General features: G+C 52.6%; 1 protein-coding gene across 6 annotated transcripts in view; it reads left to right on the top strand.

The window, feature by feature from the left end:
- The window catches only part of MEGF11 (multiple EGF like domains 11), a 344857-nt gene that overhangs the window by 113974 nt on the left and 215870 nt on the right, over nucleotides 1-15013 (top strand). For all 6 annotated transcript variants that reach the window (XR_012022801.1, XM_072809212.1, XM_072809210.1 and 3 more), the window contains 2 exons: nucleotides 8922-9027; nucleotides 13378-13479. Coding sequence is in view for 5 of the 6 variants with exons in the window: in XM_072809212.1 (XP_072665313.1) it covers nucleotides 8930-9027; nucleotides 13378-13479 (200 nt within the window). In the remaining variant the exon portion in view is untranslated. The remainder of the gene's footprint in view (nucleotides 1-8921; nucleotides 9028-13377; nucleotides 13480-15013) is intronic.

Here is a 15013-nt window from a genome sequence, read left to right as displayed (position 1 = left end):
GCCTAGATATAGGTGGAAGGTTCCAGAAGGAAACCTAGAGAGGTGCCCTAGTCTGATGCCCATGTCTGTGGGCTGCACAGCCAGGTCCTCCTGTTTAGTCCCTGCCTGGGGAGAGGTAGCCCCCAAGATGTGAGGGGGCAGCGTGTACCCTGATATGGGTTCTGAGGAATGCACAGCGAGGAGTGGGAAGTAAGGTCACAGGCATCACAGTGCTGCTGATCTCTGCATTCCCAGTCCTCCCTAGGGACTATTGCTCTTTCATCCTGCCCATGTAGTCAAAAGAGGAAAAGGAGACTCGTAGCAGTGAAAGGAGCTCTCTGGGACCCCGGATTAGACTCCAGTTCTCCTACTTGCTCTGTCTCTTTGCTTGGGGAGATGGGGCAAGCCCCAGGTTGGGAATGGGGTAAGAAAGAAGAAGAGGGGAAGGGCAGGGAAGGGAGACACGTTGTAGGTGAGCTTCTAGAGCTCCAAGGGTCCAGGAGATGGTGCAGTCTGACCCTAGCCTTTGGGATAAGCAGAGAGTGAAGCTCCGAGAGGGAAAGCAACCTTTCTCTGGTCACACAGGCAAGTTAGTGACCTTCAGAGGCAGAGGGGAAGGATGGGGTCTGTGGAAAGCTGAGTTGCTCTTGAGCAGAGCTGGTATTTAGGAGGGAAGACCCCAGTAGGACGTGTTGCCCTGAGTCCTGGGCAGCCGGGCTGTTCTCTCTTCAGAACACGCAGTGCTGGGATCCCTGGGTGGCGCAGTGGTTTGGCGCCTGCCTTTGGCCCAGGGCGTGATCCTGGAGACCCAGGATCGAATCCCAAGTCGGGCTCCCGGTGCATGGAGCCTGCTTCTCCCTCTGCCTATGTCTCTGCCTCTCTCTCTCTCTCTCTGTGACTATCATAAATAAATAAATAAAAATTAAAAAAAAATTAAAAAAAAAAAAGAAAGAACACGCAGTGCTAATCAAGAGTGGATTCAGAGGCCACAGGAATGGAGATGGGTCAGAGTCAACGTGGGAGGCACCTGCAGGGATGTTAAGCATCGATCTCCTGCAAAGGTCTGTGATATCCTATCACACTTGCCTGAGGCTTCCTGCCAGGGAAAGGCCTCATTGCTCTGAATTAAGCCACATCCTGGGTCCACGGCCCTCTCATGGCCATTCCCACGCACCCCTCCAGCAGGTGTTTGGGGGTTTGGGGGCCAGGCCTGCCTGAGTCATCTTTGTGTCCACAGTGACTGGCAAGTGTTCAATAAATGTATGCTGTGTGGATGAAACATGAGACCTATCCTGATAAGTGTACAGTGAAGACTGAGCCAGTAGTCACCAAATATATATAACCAAGCAGAGGATTTTTCCCATCTATATATATATTTTTTTTATCCTCCAGCTCCTTAGAAATTCCAGAAGTCAGAATTAGAGGGTTGGAAGGATCTCTGAGGAGGGGGAATGTGGGTTGAGAGGAAATGAATATTTTATTGGGTATCCCCTACGCGCCAGATGCTGGGCTTGGCCAAGTGCTCTACCTGCTAACTCACTGAATATCCTAACAGCCCTGTGAAGTCACTGGTGCTCTCTGTGGCCCATGTGAAACACCCATCTACCTGCCACACCCTGAGGCAGGTAGATGATTTATCCAGGTTGTGCAGCCTGTAAGATGGAGTCAGGATTTGAATAATGTCAGTCCGGCTTCACTATTCCTTTTGCGTGAGCCCCAGCCACCTGCGCATCATGTGACCTTGAACCAGTCCCCTGGGGACCGTTTCCCCTCTCATGGGATGAGGCATTGGACTGTTGAGGCTTCCAGGCCCCGGCGCCAGTCCTGACACGGTGTGGCTTATCCCATCTGTCATCCTCACCTCAGCCCAGGTGTGACACTTGACCTTCCAAGGGTGGTGATTCCCCAGCACTTTGTCCCTTAGCCTCCTTCCTATCCAGGCACTGCCGCTTACATCCTGTAGGCTGAGAAATGTTTGTTGTTCTGAGTGGGCAAGGACGGGACTCATCTCCACGGGGGTGTATGGCCCCGAGTGACTGACTTATCTTTGGGGGTGTATGGACAGATCCATGATTTCATGCTGGGGCGTGTGCACCTCCCACGGTTCTGAGAACCCTGAAGCCCTGGGAGGGGCGGGGGAGGGAAGCAGAGCAGGCCCGGGGATGCTGGGCCCAGAGTGGCAGGAGGCCTCCGGGCTGGCCAGGCCAGCTGAGCGTGCGCTGATTTGCAGAGAAATGCGAAGATGGAGATAATTGCTTTGTGAGAAGTGGAATGGCCTAAGAACACCGATAAGTTTTCTTCATCTTTGGAGAGGCAGGAGGCTGAGGAGGCACTTGCTGCCTGTTGGAGGATGTTGAGGATCTGGAATGCAGAGGCTGCACAGTGGGGAAGGAAGGGGGGTGCTTTACTGGCCTAGCAGTTTCTATCCCCCCTTCCCTCCTCCCTGGGAATATGCCAAGATTTCTCTCTGAGCCTGGCTCATGCAAGGGCCACTTGGTCTGTAGGGCTTGAGGGCGTAGGGGTCGGGTCAGTCTTTTGACCCTGATTTATGGATACTGCAGACCTCCATGGTGCCATTTTTAGCATTTGCAGCCCAAGGCTTCCCAGGCAAGGTAAAAGCAGAATTTATCAAGTGCAGAGCCCAGACTCGGAAGAGGACGTTTACCATGTCTCTGGAGGTGACTCCGATCCCTTCTGATTTATCCCAGTGGGCAGGCACCTGGCAGTGCCTCCACGGTGGCACTGGGGATTTCTGCTGGCTCCTGCTGTCAGGGAATCACTCTTTTAGAGATTAAGAGCTGTGGATTTATTTTGAAAACTTTTTTTCTTTTTAAGTGCAGAGAGATTAGAAAGCGTTAGACATAAACCCGGCCCCTGGTGGGATTGCTGGAGGGCAGGAGGCTTCATCAAGGCAGAGGGTGAAGCCTCTTAATTATGGGGCTGATAGCAGCTCTGCTTTTCATCTCACATTAATCAGACCCAGCAAGGCCAGTAAACAGAGAGGGGCCTGGGGACTGGGAGCCAGCTCAGAGATCAGTGGTCAGAGTAAGGGGAAGGCCTGCCAGACGGGATGATAACCTTGGCTTTTGCCCCTTTGAGTGCAAACTTGTTTTGTTTTGTTTTATTCAGAAAAAAATAGAGAAGTGTGTGTGTTTGTGTGTGTGTGTGTTCTATAAATAGAAGATAGAAATCTCTCTCTCTCTCTATACCCACATGCTGGGAGGGATGTGAGGCGTTTGCTTTATCAGTCCCAGTTTGGGGTTTGCTTCTGCGGCTCCCCGAGCCTGAAAGCGCCTTTTCATGAGGTGCTTGGAACACATCAGTCCCCAGTTGCAGCTTGCACTATTGAGTAGGCTTCAATGCCCGCCTTGTGCTTGTCCCCCGAGCAGATGTACCCCGGCGCTGGTGGGGTGGCCCAGGCGGGAGTCTTTGAATCACTCTCAGGATGTCACCGTGCTCACTGTATCTGTCACCAACAGACTGATGTCTCCGCGGGGCAGTGTTAACGCAGCGTGGAATGCCCCATGCAGGATGACCTGCTGTTGGGACAGATCTTCGGTGGCCTCTGGCAGGCCAGACACAAGCACAGTGGCAGGGCCTAAGGCTGGGGATGGCTGAGAGGTGGGGGGAGGCGCTTGGCTGTAGAGTCAATAATCGGTTGATGAGGGGTATTGAGCGCCCCTCCACCGTGCAGGCAGTGCTCTGGGTGCTGGGGACAGCAGTGAACACAACAGGCCCAAATCTCTGCTCTCGTGATGTGTGTGCTAGTAGTGTGGTACCAAGGGAGGGAAAGTGATGTGCACGTTCTAAGGCCCAGAGGGAAGAGCTGAGGCCACATCTAGATGGTTTATATAGAAAAGGAGCAATTTCCAAAGCTAGTCACAACTGTTCAACCATGTAGGACAATGCGTTCGTGGCACCTGTGTGTCCCTCCCCACCCAGGGCTTATGAGTGACAGGCATCACTCATCGCTCACAGCATACTTTCCCACTCGACCTGTTTCTCAGCCAAACAGCTACTACCGATGCTGCCCAGTGTTGTGCAAGTGGGAACCTCTCAGGGCCCACAAAATAGTGCCTGACCTCCGCCACGCCTGCTGCCAGTGCAGATTTGTTGGGAAAGAAGGGCTCCCCGCAGGATATGGGGGTAGGCAGAGAGCAGGTTCCAGGCGCGTGGACTAGGCTCCTGTAGCCAAGATTTGGGCCCAGTCAGGAGGACGAGGCAGGTGGTGGAAGTGAAGCAGGTGGGGGAAGGTTTTTGCACAGATCAACGGTGAGGTCTAACGACTGACCCCAGGGCAGAGGCCATCTGTTTGTCTGTCTGCCCTCTGCCCCAGTTTTATGCATCTTGGCTGGTGTGAGCATCAGGCCAGGTGTGAGCTGTCACCAGAGATCAGGCTGGACTCTACAGATGCTGGTGATGGCCGCAGAAGATGCCAGCAGAAGGCCTGGGCCTCCAGAGGATGCTGCGGTCTCTAAGGTCTGCCCGGCCTGCAGGGCCCACCCAGGCAAGAACAAGTTCTGGCTGCTGGAAGGGGGGATCCTTTGCTGTGGTGTCAGTGTCTCTTGAGTTATCCAGCGGCAGGTCCCCTTATCACCACGTGCCAGGCACAGAAGGCCCTCCAGTGTTAGAACAAACAAATGAATACAAAACTCCAAGGATGCCTACCGACAGGACCAGGGCTTCCTTCACACGGGACCTTGACAGAGGGGAGCAGAGTGTTCCAAACCGGTACCCTGAGGACCTCTCCTTCTGGAAAGTGTTCTTTGGAAAACAGTGGATCAAACAAAGTACAAACAGGTTTCTTTCCTTTGGGTCTTCTCAGAGCCTAAGGTATGGTCAGATAACACTGGAACATTTAAAATGCGGAAATAAGCACACGCAGCATTTCCTGAACTAATTCGCTCGTGGAAGTCTTTGGGAGATTTCTATCAATATCTCATGGGACTAGCGTTGCACAGAACCTGATTTTGGAAAATGCTTCCCAGCGTTGCCCATGTGGCCAGCCCCTGCTCTGCAGTGCAAACCCTCTTCTGCCTCCAACACCACCTACACATTCCTGCCTCCGTGTGCTTGCTTATGCTGTTCCTGCTCCCCAGATGCCCTTTCTCTGCCTGCCCCCTTTCCCTGGTCTGTCCCTCTTACATCCCGTCTACTCCACAGAGTCTCCGCGAGCCCCCCCTGGGGGACTTCACCGCTTGCTGGTGGTGGTCCAGGCGTGCTCGGCTGATCAGTGCAGCCTAGGGCAGGGGTGTAGGTGGATCACACCTTGCGGGCAGGCGTGAGGGCTCACCTCCAATCACCTTCTCTCCCCTGCAGTCTGTGGCCTGGTTCATCAGGTGGGAAGCAGCCATACCCCACTGCCAGGAAGGAAATGTCCCCATGCCTGCAACTTCACTTCATGCCTGCAACTTCACTTCCGTTCTCTGCTCCTTAATATGCAGGGAGCATGGACCAGAGGGAGGGGAACCAACTGATCTATTTACATGTTCTCTTTCTCTGAAGTGAAACCAGGGGCATTTTCTTATTTAATTATTAATGCCCTAAATCAGATGGTGCCCGATACGTTAACCTCTGTCACTCCGAATAGAGTCGGCCTAATAACCACAGTGGCGGCATCATTGATTTTCCCTCAGTCATCTCGTGAGCATATGTCTTTGGGATCCATCCTCTGAGCGAGAGCCCAGGGAAGCCCCACTCTGGTTCATGGCCAGGAGTCCCTGCCCCCATGGGGGGGGGACTCCTTTCTGGTCGCTCTTCGCTTAGCCTCAGTGAATTGTCTGAGACAAGTAGAAATACTTTTTCTTGAGGCGTTTCTGTGGCACGTGGGAAAGACGGAGTACACAGGCTGGAAAAGCTGGCAGCGTGGGATGGGAAGTGGAAAGCACTGGGCCATGCGGCCCAGGCTATAAGCTACATGCGTGCAGCGTGCCTGGCACCCAGTAGGTGCCATGCCCAGCAGGGGAGCCTGAGCTGGACCTCGAGTTGATGGTACCTGGACATGCAAAGTTGACAACAGTGACGGGGTGTTGAGGGCAAGGGGCGGGTGCAGTGTGAACAAAGAGCAGGAGAGACCAGTCTGGGCCGGAGGGGGAAGTGTGGGTGATAACGTTGCATCTTTAAGACTAGGCCAGGTTCCAAGAAAGTCTGAAGGGCTGAGGGAGTCTGAGGGGGGCCTTCCACCCTCAGGCTGGGCATCCTTCTTCCTTGCTCCCCTCCCACACTTCCACAGAGGCAGATGTAATCGCAGATGGGGGACCATGTGGCGGCTGGTGGCAGGGCTGTTCCAGGCTTGGGGGTGAATGTCCCCTGCTCTGCTGGCCTTAACATGACCGCATGGACAGAGGTGTGAGGTCGCCTGGCTGCCCGTGTCCCTGTGCCCCCTGTCACTCCCCTTCCTGTGTGCTTATCCAAACACTTGTCCCCCTCCCCCTCTCTGCACCTAGCACCCAGGTGTCTCACTGCCAGTGGGCATCAGCCAAACTGTCCTGTCCAGATCTGACTCCAAGAGAAGAGGTTTTCATGAAGATTTTAAAAGATCTCCCATATTCTAGCAAGGATCTGAGGTTGCCTCCATCTCCCACCCCTCTCCTGTCACCGTGGATCTTTCCTGTAATCCAGGCAGCTTCATCCTTTGATGCTTGAAGCTTCTGAAATTTGAAGATGAGGTTTGGGGGGGTGGTTGGCTCGGGAGATGAGAGGAGTGGTGGAGTTAGTGAGACTGGGGCCATAGAGAGAACCAGAAAGGGGCAACCTCTCCTGCGGGCATTGTGATGCTGTGCCTTTCAGAGCACTGTGTCTCTTCCTTTATTTCTTTATTTCTTTGACGGCTGATCTGCCCAAATTCCACCTGGAAGATGATGCTCATCCTACACTTGATTTTCCCCAAAACTTAATGCCCTGTCTGGGAAGGCTCCTTCTTATCCAGGCTGTGGCTCCTCCTCTGGGAGGGGGATGAGCTGAATTGTCCTGCAGCCCTAGAGCTGTGTGTGCTCCAGGCTGTGCCCTGCCCCCTGTGGGCCCCTTAGGCTTCCAGGGACTTGGGGGGAGGGGCAGGCTGATGGTGGTGAGTGGGGAGGGGAGATGAGGGGCTATGACCTGCATCCTCCTGGACTTTGCTGAGTGGAAACACCAGAATTGCTTTTCTCTTTCCGAACTGATTTTCAGAATTTGTTTAGCCAGATTATTTTCAGATCTCAAACAGAAAAACCTCATTAATCATTAATTTGGACCCCTACAGTTATACAGAATTTGTGACAATTTGTTTATCTTTGAAGGAGCTGTTAAGAAAGAATTTGGTGAGGAAATTACTGGGGACTAGGAGGAGAGTATTTAACCTTTCACGAAGATGGGGGCTCTATTTAGCTTCCCTCCCGGTACAGATGGGGGTATGAGTGACGTGCATGTCACTCTTGTCTGTCCCTGAATGGTGCGAGTCCTTTCTTGTTGGCAAGCTCAGGGCCAATGGACTGGATGCTCAACCATTTCAAGAGTAGGGACCCCTTTCCAATGTCAAAATATTTTCTATACCATCCCTGCCCCCCAGTTCTTAGAAGTTGCATTTTTTTTTTTTTTTGCGTGGCAGATTGAGAAGAAAAGCTACTCTGAATTCAGTAAAGCTTTTAAGCAAATCATGATAGCATCTGTGTATACATGAAAAATAGTGCTATCTTTCTGAGTCACGGTGTTCATTCATTCTATAGCTGCTGTTTGAGCACGTATGAATTCCAAATCCCCTAGGCTAGATCCCCCCACCCCCACCCCGGATTCCCCCCCCCCCCACAGGTGGGAACCCTCGCTCTAGGACCACAAGGTCCTGGAGTGCCAGGGCTGGAAAGAGCCTAGGGGGTCACTGCTGCTATACCCACCTTAATGATTCTCTACCTCTATGAAGAGCCCTTTGTTGGGTACCTTTTAGGGGACTAAGGGGACGTATCCCTGTGTAGGCTCACTTGACACCTGCCATACGCCATAACTTCAGGGGCCTGAATCAAACGCTACAACCTGCTTCCTGCAAGCCCCCCAGCAGCCCTTCATTCCTCAGTGGGAGTGACATGAGTGATGTGTGCGTCAAGCTAGGGGGCGGGGGTCAGTGACTGATAGCCCATAGCAGCAAGAGAGGCAAGGCCTGGGAGAGTTTTCCCAGCTCAGCTTCCCCAGGGGCCACTCCAGACACCTTTCTTTTCTTTCTTTGTTGCAAGAAGGAGTCCGGGTGGGGAGACCTGGACATGCAAAAGCAGATCAAAGATGAAGGGGAGGGGACAGAGGGGAGACACTGCATTAAGGCCAGGACTTCTTGGTCCCAGTGTGAGCTCAGGGGCCTGAGGACATCCTGATCTTAAAGCCAAAAGTCATGCATATGGGCATTTTTCTGGGGAAGATTCCTTGAACTTTCATTAGATTCTCTCTCTCTCTCTCTTTTTTTTTTTTTTTTTTTAAGATTTTTATTTATTTGAGAGAGAGAGAGCCAGGGAAAGCACAAGCAGTGGAAGCAGCAGGTAGAGGGAGAAGGAGAAGCAGGCTCACAGCTGAGCAGGGAGCCCCAGGCGGGGCTCAGTCCCTCCCAGGACCCTGCAATCAAGAGCTGAGCTGAAGGCAGATAGAGGCTTTAACCGACTGAGCCACCCAGGCGCCCCCCTTTCATTAGATTCTCCAGGCAGTCTGCAAGCCAAAAAACTTACAGAAGCCCCGGCCCGGAATATCATCTTTTCCCTGACTCAGGCTTCCCACTCCTCGGTTACTCAGAACTGGTGAAGTGTAGTCAAAGCCTGCAAGTGTGAAATATCAAATGCTCATTACATGACTTCGAGGGCAGACTTAGTCTGTTTAGCAAGTCTGTTTTGCTGCTTCGTGTGAGAAGTTTCGGTGGTGAACAGATGCCCAGGAAACCGGTCTGATTAATGAAGCTGCTTCTTTGCCCCCCACCCCCCACCCCCCCACAGGGCCCAGGATGGCACTCTCAGTGACAGAGCTCCTTGTCTTCTCCCTCCTGCAAACTGCCTTGTCCCTGAACCCTGAGGACCCCAACGTGTGCAGCCACTGGGAGAGGTAAGATGTGGGTCTCAGAAGGCCGGGCCCTCCCTGGGGGGCCTCCCCCTGGGCTTGGTACTGTTGGGACAGCAGCTGCGTCAGGAGGCACAGAGCTGTCCTCCGTGGGCGTGCAGTATGGCTGGGGACACAGCACAGGCGCCGAGAGCCGGGCCCCAGCTGTGTAGATTCTGACTCTCAGGGCTGTGGGAGCTCCAGGTGGAGGGCCTTGACTTGGGGTAGCTGGCAATGAACCCTTGTCCCTCCCTGCCTTTGCCCTTCCCAGCCATTTTACAGATGAAGAAGTAGAGGCACAGAGGGGCTCGATGCCCGTGCACAGCCAGGCAGGGTGCAGCGAGTGACTGCGGTCCAGTTGGGTTACTCTCCAATACCGTGTCGCCTTTCCTGGTCTCCTGGGACTGGCAGTGGTGCAGCAGCTCACTTGTGCAGCCAGCAGCCAGTCCCAAGGAGGGTGGGTCAGGGGATTCTGCTGCTTCTGGCTCGTGGGGTGGGAGGCCTACCCGGGGAAGAGTGGCCCAGGGCCTCTGCAGAAGAGCTGGCTGCCTTCTGGCTGCAGCGCTAGGTCCGTGGGGAATGGGCCAGGGCCCTGCAGACAGCCTGACTTTGAAGTACAAGGTTAAAGTATTGATTTTGGTGAGCAGAAAGATAGTGACCAGAGATCCAATCAGGAAAAACCAAATTAAACTCTGGAATTGATTGGCTGTGCTGACCAGGACGACTCTGCCACTTAGATGTTAATAAATCAAATGAATAAAATTAAGATGAGGGCCCAGTGGGGGAGGCAGATGGTAGAGACAGGGGACGGGGGCTGTCCAGGCTCCGTGCGTGCGAGGGTGAATGTCCCAGCCCCACGACGGGCAGCACCAGGTCCCAGAGGGCTGGGCTGGGCAAATAGAGGACCTCTGCCCATACTGGCATGATCACTGGTGACTGGGCACTCGATGGGAGGCCCTATAGGGTCGAGGCTGGAGCAGAAGGCAGTGCTACAGTGTGTACCTCTCAGGTGAGGTGGGAAGAACACGAGATCTGTAATGAGAAGACCTTGGATCATTCCAGTCTGGATCTTGCCACCTGCTAGCTGTAATGATTCGGGGGAAGTCTCTGAACCACTTTGAGTTTGCTTCTACCTCTGTAAAGTGGGAAGAATAATTACCCTGGCCTCACAGGCTTGTTAGAGGATCAGGGTACCAGTTTCACTGAAAGGGCTTTCAGGACTGTAAGGGTCAATTACTGTCTTTTCTTGTTGATACCTCTGGCTTTGCAGGAACTGCTTCTCACAGACTAATGCCCATCAGGCTCACTGGAGGCGTGGATGAGAAACAGAGTCTCCTGGGTCCTAGCCCCAGAGACTCCGATTCTGTAGGTCTGGGGTAGAGCCTGGGAACATGCATTTTTCATAAGCTTCCGGAACGACTCTGTGGTTACTCAGGCCCCTTGCCCCTTCTGGTCTTGGTGCACTTAAACCTTTATTTCCCAGGAGGTGAGAGAGCTGTCAGGTGACGTTGCATATTATTAGTCCCTGGTTTGTAGACTCCAGCTTCGGCAGCCTCGTCCCGGCTGAGACACACTTGCTTCCTGCCCCTGGCTTTGCTGTATCCCCACCTCTAGAATACCCCCGCCCTGTCCGCCTTGCTCTGCCTTCCCCAGGTCCTCCCACCGGGCCTCTCCTCCAAGGAGCCTTCCCTGATGGCAGAGCTCATCCTCACTTCCCTCTTCTTGGGGCCCCCCACTACGGATCACTCTGAACAGTGGATCAGTCCAAACTCAAAGCAAATTCTCTAATTTTTGAAACCTCCCCAACATCAGTAAATTTGGAATGTGAAAGCACTTTGAGCTGAGCTCGCACTGAGCTGGCTGTCAGCCGAGGCGATCATTCAATGGGAGGACCAGGACCGAGCCTATAACTAAGGTGAAGTCCGGGCCCTCCCCAGGGCTTCTCTAGTCCCTAGGGAGGAGGCCTTGCAGGCGGTGCCCCATGACATGGCGTGTCTTCTTCTGGGCTTGCCCACCTGAGCTCCCCTGCCGATGACACGTGGACAGATTTAGTCTGTGTCTTTGCAGAAACACGCCCTGGTCCCCAGAGACCGCTTAGGGAGAATTTCTCAGCTGGATTAGTGCTTTTGGCGGGTTTCTTGTTAATTATGTCCCCTCCACCATAAAACCCAGTGGAGAGACCTCCCCTGGCTAATAAAGCCCAGCTCTACAAGATTAATCTGGTCCCTCATTAGCATGTTGGCAAATGAGCATGTTAAGCTGCCCAGCCATGAAACTGGGGGCACCCACTTCGTCTCGGAGACTTGGAGTGGAAACAAGGTCTCGTTTCCAGACTCGGTTGGCCCTGTGCACCCCTGCAGAGCCGGGACCTGCCCTGGTGACACTCTCTCGCCCCTCTGTCGGGCTGATGCCCTTTCTCTGAGCACCCACTGTCTCTGGTAGGACTGGAAGGGGTGCTTGCACCCCCACCCTGAGTGCTTAACAAAGGTGGGGAGTCGGTTCTGTGTGTTGGTCTTTCTCCTCCCCCTCTGCCACCATGTTCAGGGAGTTCATCTCAGTGCCTAGCACAGGAGGTGACCCACGGTAGTCACATAATAGTGGTGGCCAGCATCTATTAGACGCTGTGCATCCATTAACAACTTTCCATGCGTTATCTTGTGTTGAGAATTTTACGCATCTTCTCTTGCTTTATCTTCCCACCACCCTGAGAGGTGGACACTCTTATTGCCTGGCTGGATCCTCAACAATGACTATGTGAATATTTGTTGTGGATTTACAGGTGAGGAAAAGGAAGCTTCCATGAATTAAGTAACATGTCCAAGGATGTGCCACTGACAGGTGACAGGGTTCAAATGCGACCCAGAGCTCATGCACTCTCAGCCATTTATTCTCCTGACCTAAAGGGGGGTATTCAGGAGCCATGTGTGAGCTTAGGGTCATGGAATCTGAGAGTTGGAAGGAGCCTGTGGGAAGCCTGGGGTGGTTGTTGAGCTGCCTCAGTGTCCCCAAGCCTGGAGATAGAACCAGATTTGGCCCATGTCTGCATAGCTGTGTGCCTCTGACACATCTCCATTGTGCTGGCTGGTAGAGGCTGAGCAGGGACCCTCCTTACATCCTCAGTGCTTCAAAGAGCCAGAATTTTCCAGCACCCTGAGTCCCTGTGCCTTGCTGACTGTTCCTAGGCCCTCTTTCTGAATTCCAGATCTTTGACCTTTTGGGCATCAGAGAGCCTGCTGTGGACCCACTCAGGGAGCTGGCCTGCCCAGCCCCCTTGCAAGCAAACCAACAGTTTCCTCAGGCGAAGCAGACGGGCTTTTATAGCCTGGATCTGGCCATCTGGCCCAGGTCAGTGAGCCGTCTGGGGGGAAACAGTGAGGAATACCAGCCTACATAAAAATGAATTCCTGATGTCTCAGCTGGGGCCCTCTCCCAGCCTGCATAGCAAGCGTGAATCTTTCCTTCAGCATCCGGGCTTGACCGCCTTTTCATACAGCTCCTGCTGGGGGCAGGCAGGTAGAAAGGCTTATGGGTTAAGGCTGAGATGTTCCTCCCCGTGACTTCCACCCACTGTTCAGGTTTACAGCCAACAGGCAGTATAACAAAATACTACTTCGATTAGGAGGTCTGGGGCATGTACTTGATGTTTCCCCAGCTTTGCTGGAGGGAGAAGAGAGCAGGAGGTAACTGAGTGACCTTGAGGAAGTCTCTTATTCTTTCTTTTCTTCACTGTCCTTGTCTGTAAAATGAGGATAGCCATGCCACCTACCTTACAAGATTGTGAGGATTAAAATGGCTTAAAACACTTAATGCAGGGCACTCAATAAATATTAGCAGTTACTGGTATCGGCTGTGGGGTCCTGGACAGTCTTCTTCTCTCTGTGCCTTCGTTTCTTCAACTATAACATGGGACCACTTACTTCATAGAATTGCTACAAGGATCAGCTTCCATGCCTGTACTTTGAAAACAGTAAAGATCCGAACAAAAAATAAATTAAAAAAAAAAAAAGATCCAAACAAAATATTTTAAAACTTGTTGGCTCTGCCTTCTAGAGCCTTATAGAATAAACCTAATTTCTCCTTTACTCATTCTCTGAGAAATGAACAAATGAACTAGAATTTCAGAAAATGAGCTGGGCCACAGGGCAGTAAGGGATATGTCTTGGATCCAACCTGGGGCCAGGGAGGTTTGAATGTGGAGGGCATCCAGGGCATGAGGAGGATGAGGGGCAGGGGGAGGTTGGAGCCCCCAGACACTTGCCTGTGGGCCCGGCTCCACTGGGGAAGGAGAGCCCATCTTGCATATCAGCTCAGCCTCACACTCACTGACCATAGCTTCACCTCCTGTCTGGTTCTCAGCTATGCCGTGACCGTCCAGGAATCATACGCACACCCCTTTGACCAGATCTACTACACGCGATGCACAGACATCCTGAACTGGTTCAAGTGCACCAGGCATCGGTGAGTACCTCTCTCAGGTGATGGGGCAGGGGGAATGTACTGGGTCCTCGGGGCTTGCCTTTGTGCTGGTCAGTAAAAGGCCCCTGGAGCAGCTCTAAGCCGTGCACTGCTTGTATCTTCTCGGGGCTCAGTTTTCACACTGAGTATCTGAGATGCTCTGCTGAGGGCTTCTTTCTGGCCAGAGAAGCTTATGGGCAGGCCAGGCCAGAAAGTGCTAGAGAATTACTTCCCTTGGGGGCATCCCTCACCCAGTGAGAGATGGGGAGTTGGTGGATAAATCCCCCAGCTCCCTCACCCTTAGGATAGAGGGGAGAACTCTGAGGAACATTCTGCACATATCCTGGCATATCTTGACTTGGCCACCTTTTATCCCTGTCTCTTTCCCCGCCTCCCCTCCCAGTGCTTCCTTAGATTACCTCCTGAAGAAATTGCTTTTCCTTGAATCTTTGCCTCAGGGTCAGCTGGGGGAAATCCAACCTAAGACAGATCCCTCAGAGCAGACATAGCCCCCTGCCAGGGCATCTGACTTGGGGAACTGAGCACAAGGTAGAATTGGATGCCCTCTTGGCACCTTGCAGGCTGCCCATAGGAAGCACTCAATCTTTTTTTTCTTTTTTTAAAGATCTTGTTTATTTATTTGACAGAACCAGAGAGCACAAGTGGGGGAGGGGCAGAGGGAGAAGGAGAAGGAGATCCCCTGCTTCAGCCTGGGGTCATGACCTGAGCCCAACGCAGATACTTAACTGGCTGAGCCACCCAGACACCTGGAAACACTCAAACTAAATGGCTACATGTGGGTCTCTCTTGCTCTCTTGTCCGCGGCCCTCCTGCAGATCATGCTAGTCTCTCATGTCACTGGGGGAGGGAGGAGGGAAGGAAGAGAGAATACATTTTATTGGGTGACCTGGGCAAGTTGCTTTATTTGGGGATTCCCAGTGTACTCATCAAACATACAATGACCCTTGCCCTACCTACTCACAGGGCCCAGTGAGGTCAGGGATGCGAAAATGCTTTGAAAAGTGCAGGGAAAGAGAGAAAAGTGAGCTATTAGATCTGGGCAAGGTGGCACTATTATTTGAGGGGTGGAAACCAGCAGATGAAGGGTTAAGTGAGTGCATATCAGGAAGGCCACCTGTTAGGCCTCTTTCCTAGTTGGCGAACATCTGTGTTGGTTCCAGATATCTCTGGCTTCCTCCTTGTGGACCTAGTCCCTCTTTGTGGTTTATGTCTGAATCACGGCAGGTAGTATTGTGGATAGGGAAACTTGCTCTATGCGGAAGAGGCAAAGTCCTAGTTTTCTTCGGGGTTTTGGTCATAAGTTGCTGTGAGTGTTGACATAATAGCTGCTTTAAAATCCTTATTTCTAATTCTAACGTCTGGGCCACTTCCGTGTGGTCCTCATTCATTGTCTTTTCTTTTATATAGGCAGTATTTTCTAGTTGCTTCGTGTGTCTAGTAATTTTTAATTGTGTTCTGGGCACTGTGAACGGCAGAAACTGTAGAAAAAAATCAGTTATGTTCCTCCCGAGAACAT

The sequence above is a fragment of the Canis lupus genome, chromosome 32 (assembly GCF_048164855.1).
Source record: "Canis lupus baileyi chromosome 32, mCanLup2.hap1, whole genome shotgun sequence".
Taxonomy (NCBI): domain Eukaryota; kingdom Metazoa; phylum Chordata; class Mammalia; order Carnivora; family Canidae; genus Canis; species Canis lupus.
The sequence above is the reverse complement of the archived record's forward strand: the minus strand, read 5'-3'. Positions and strand labels throughout refer to the sequence as shown.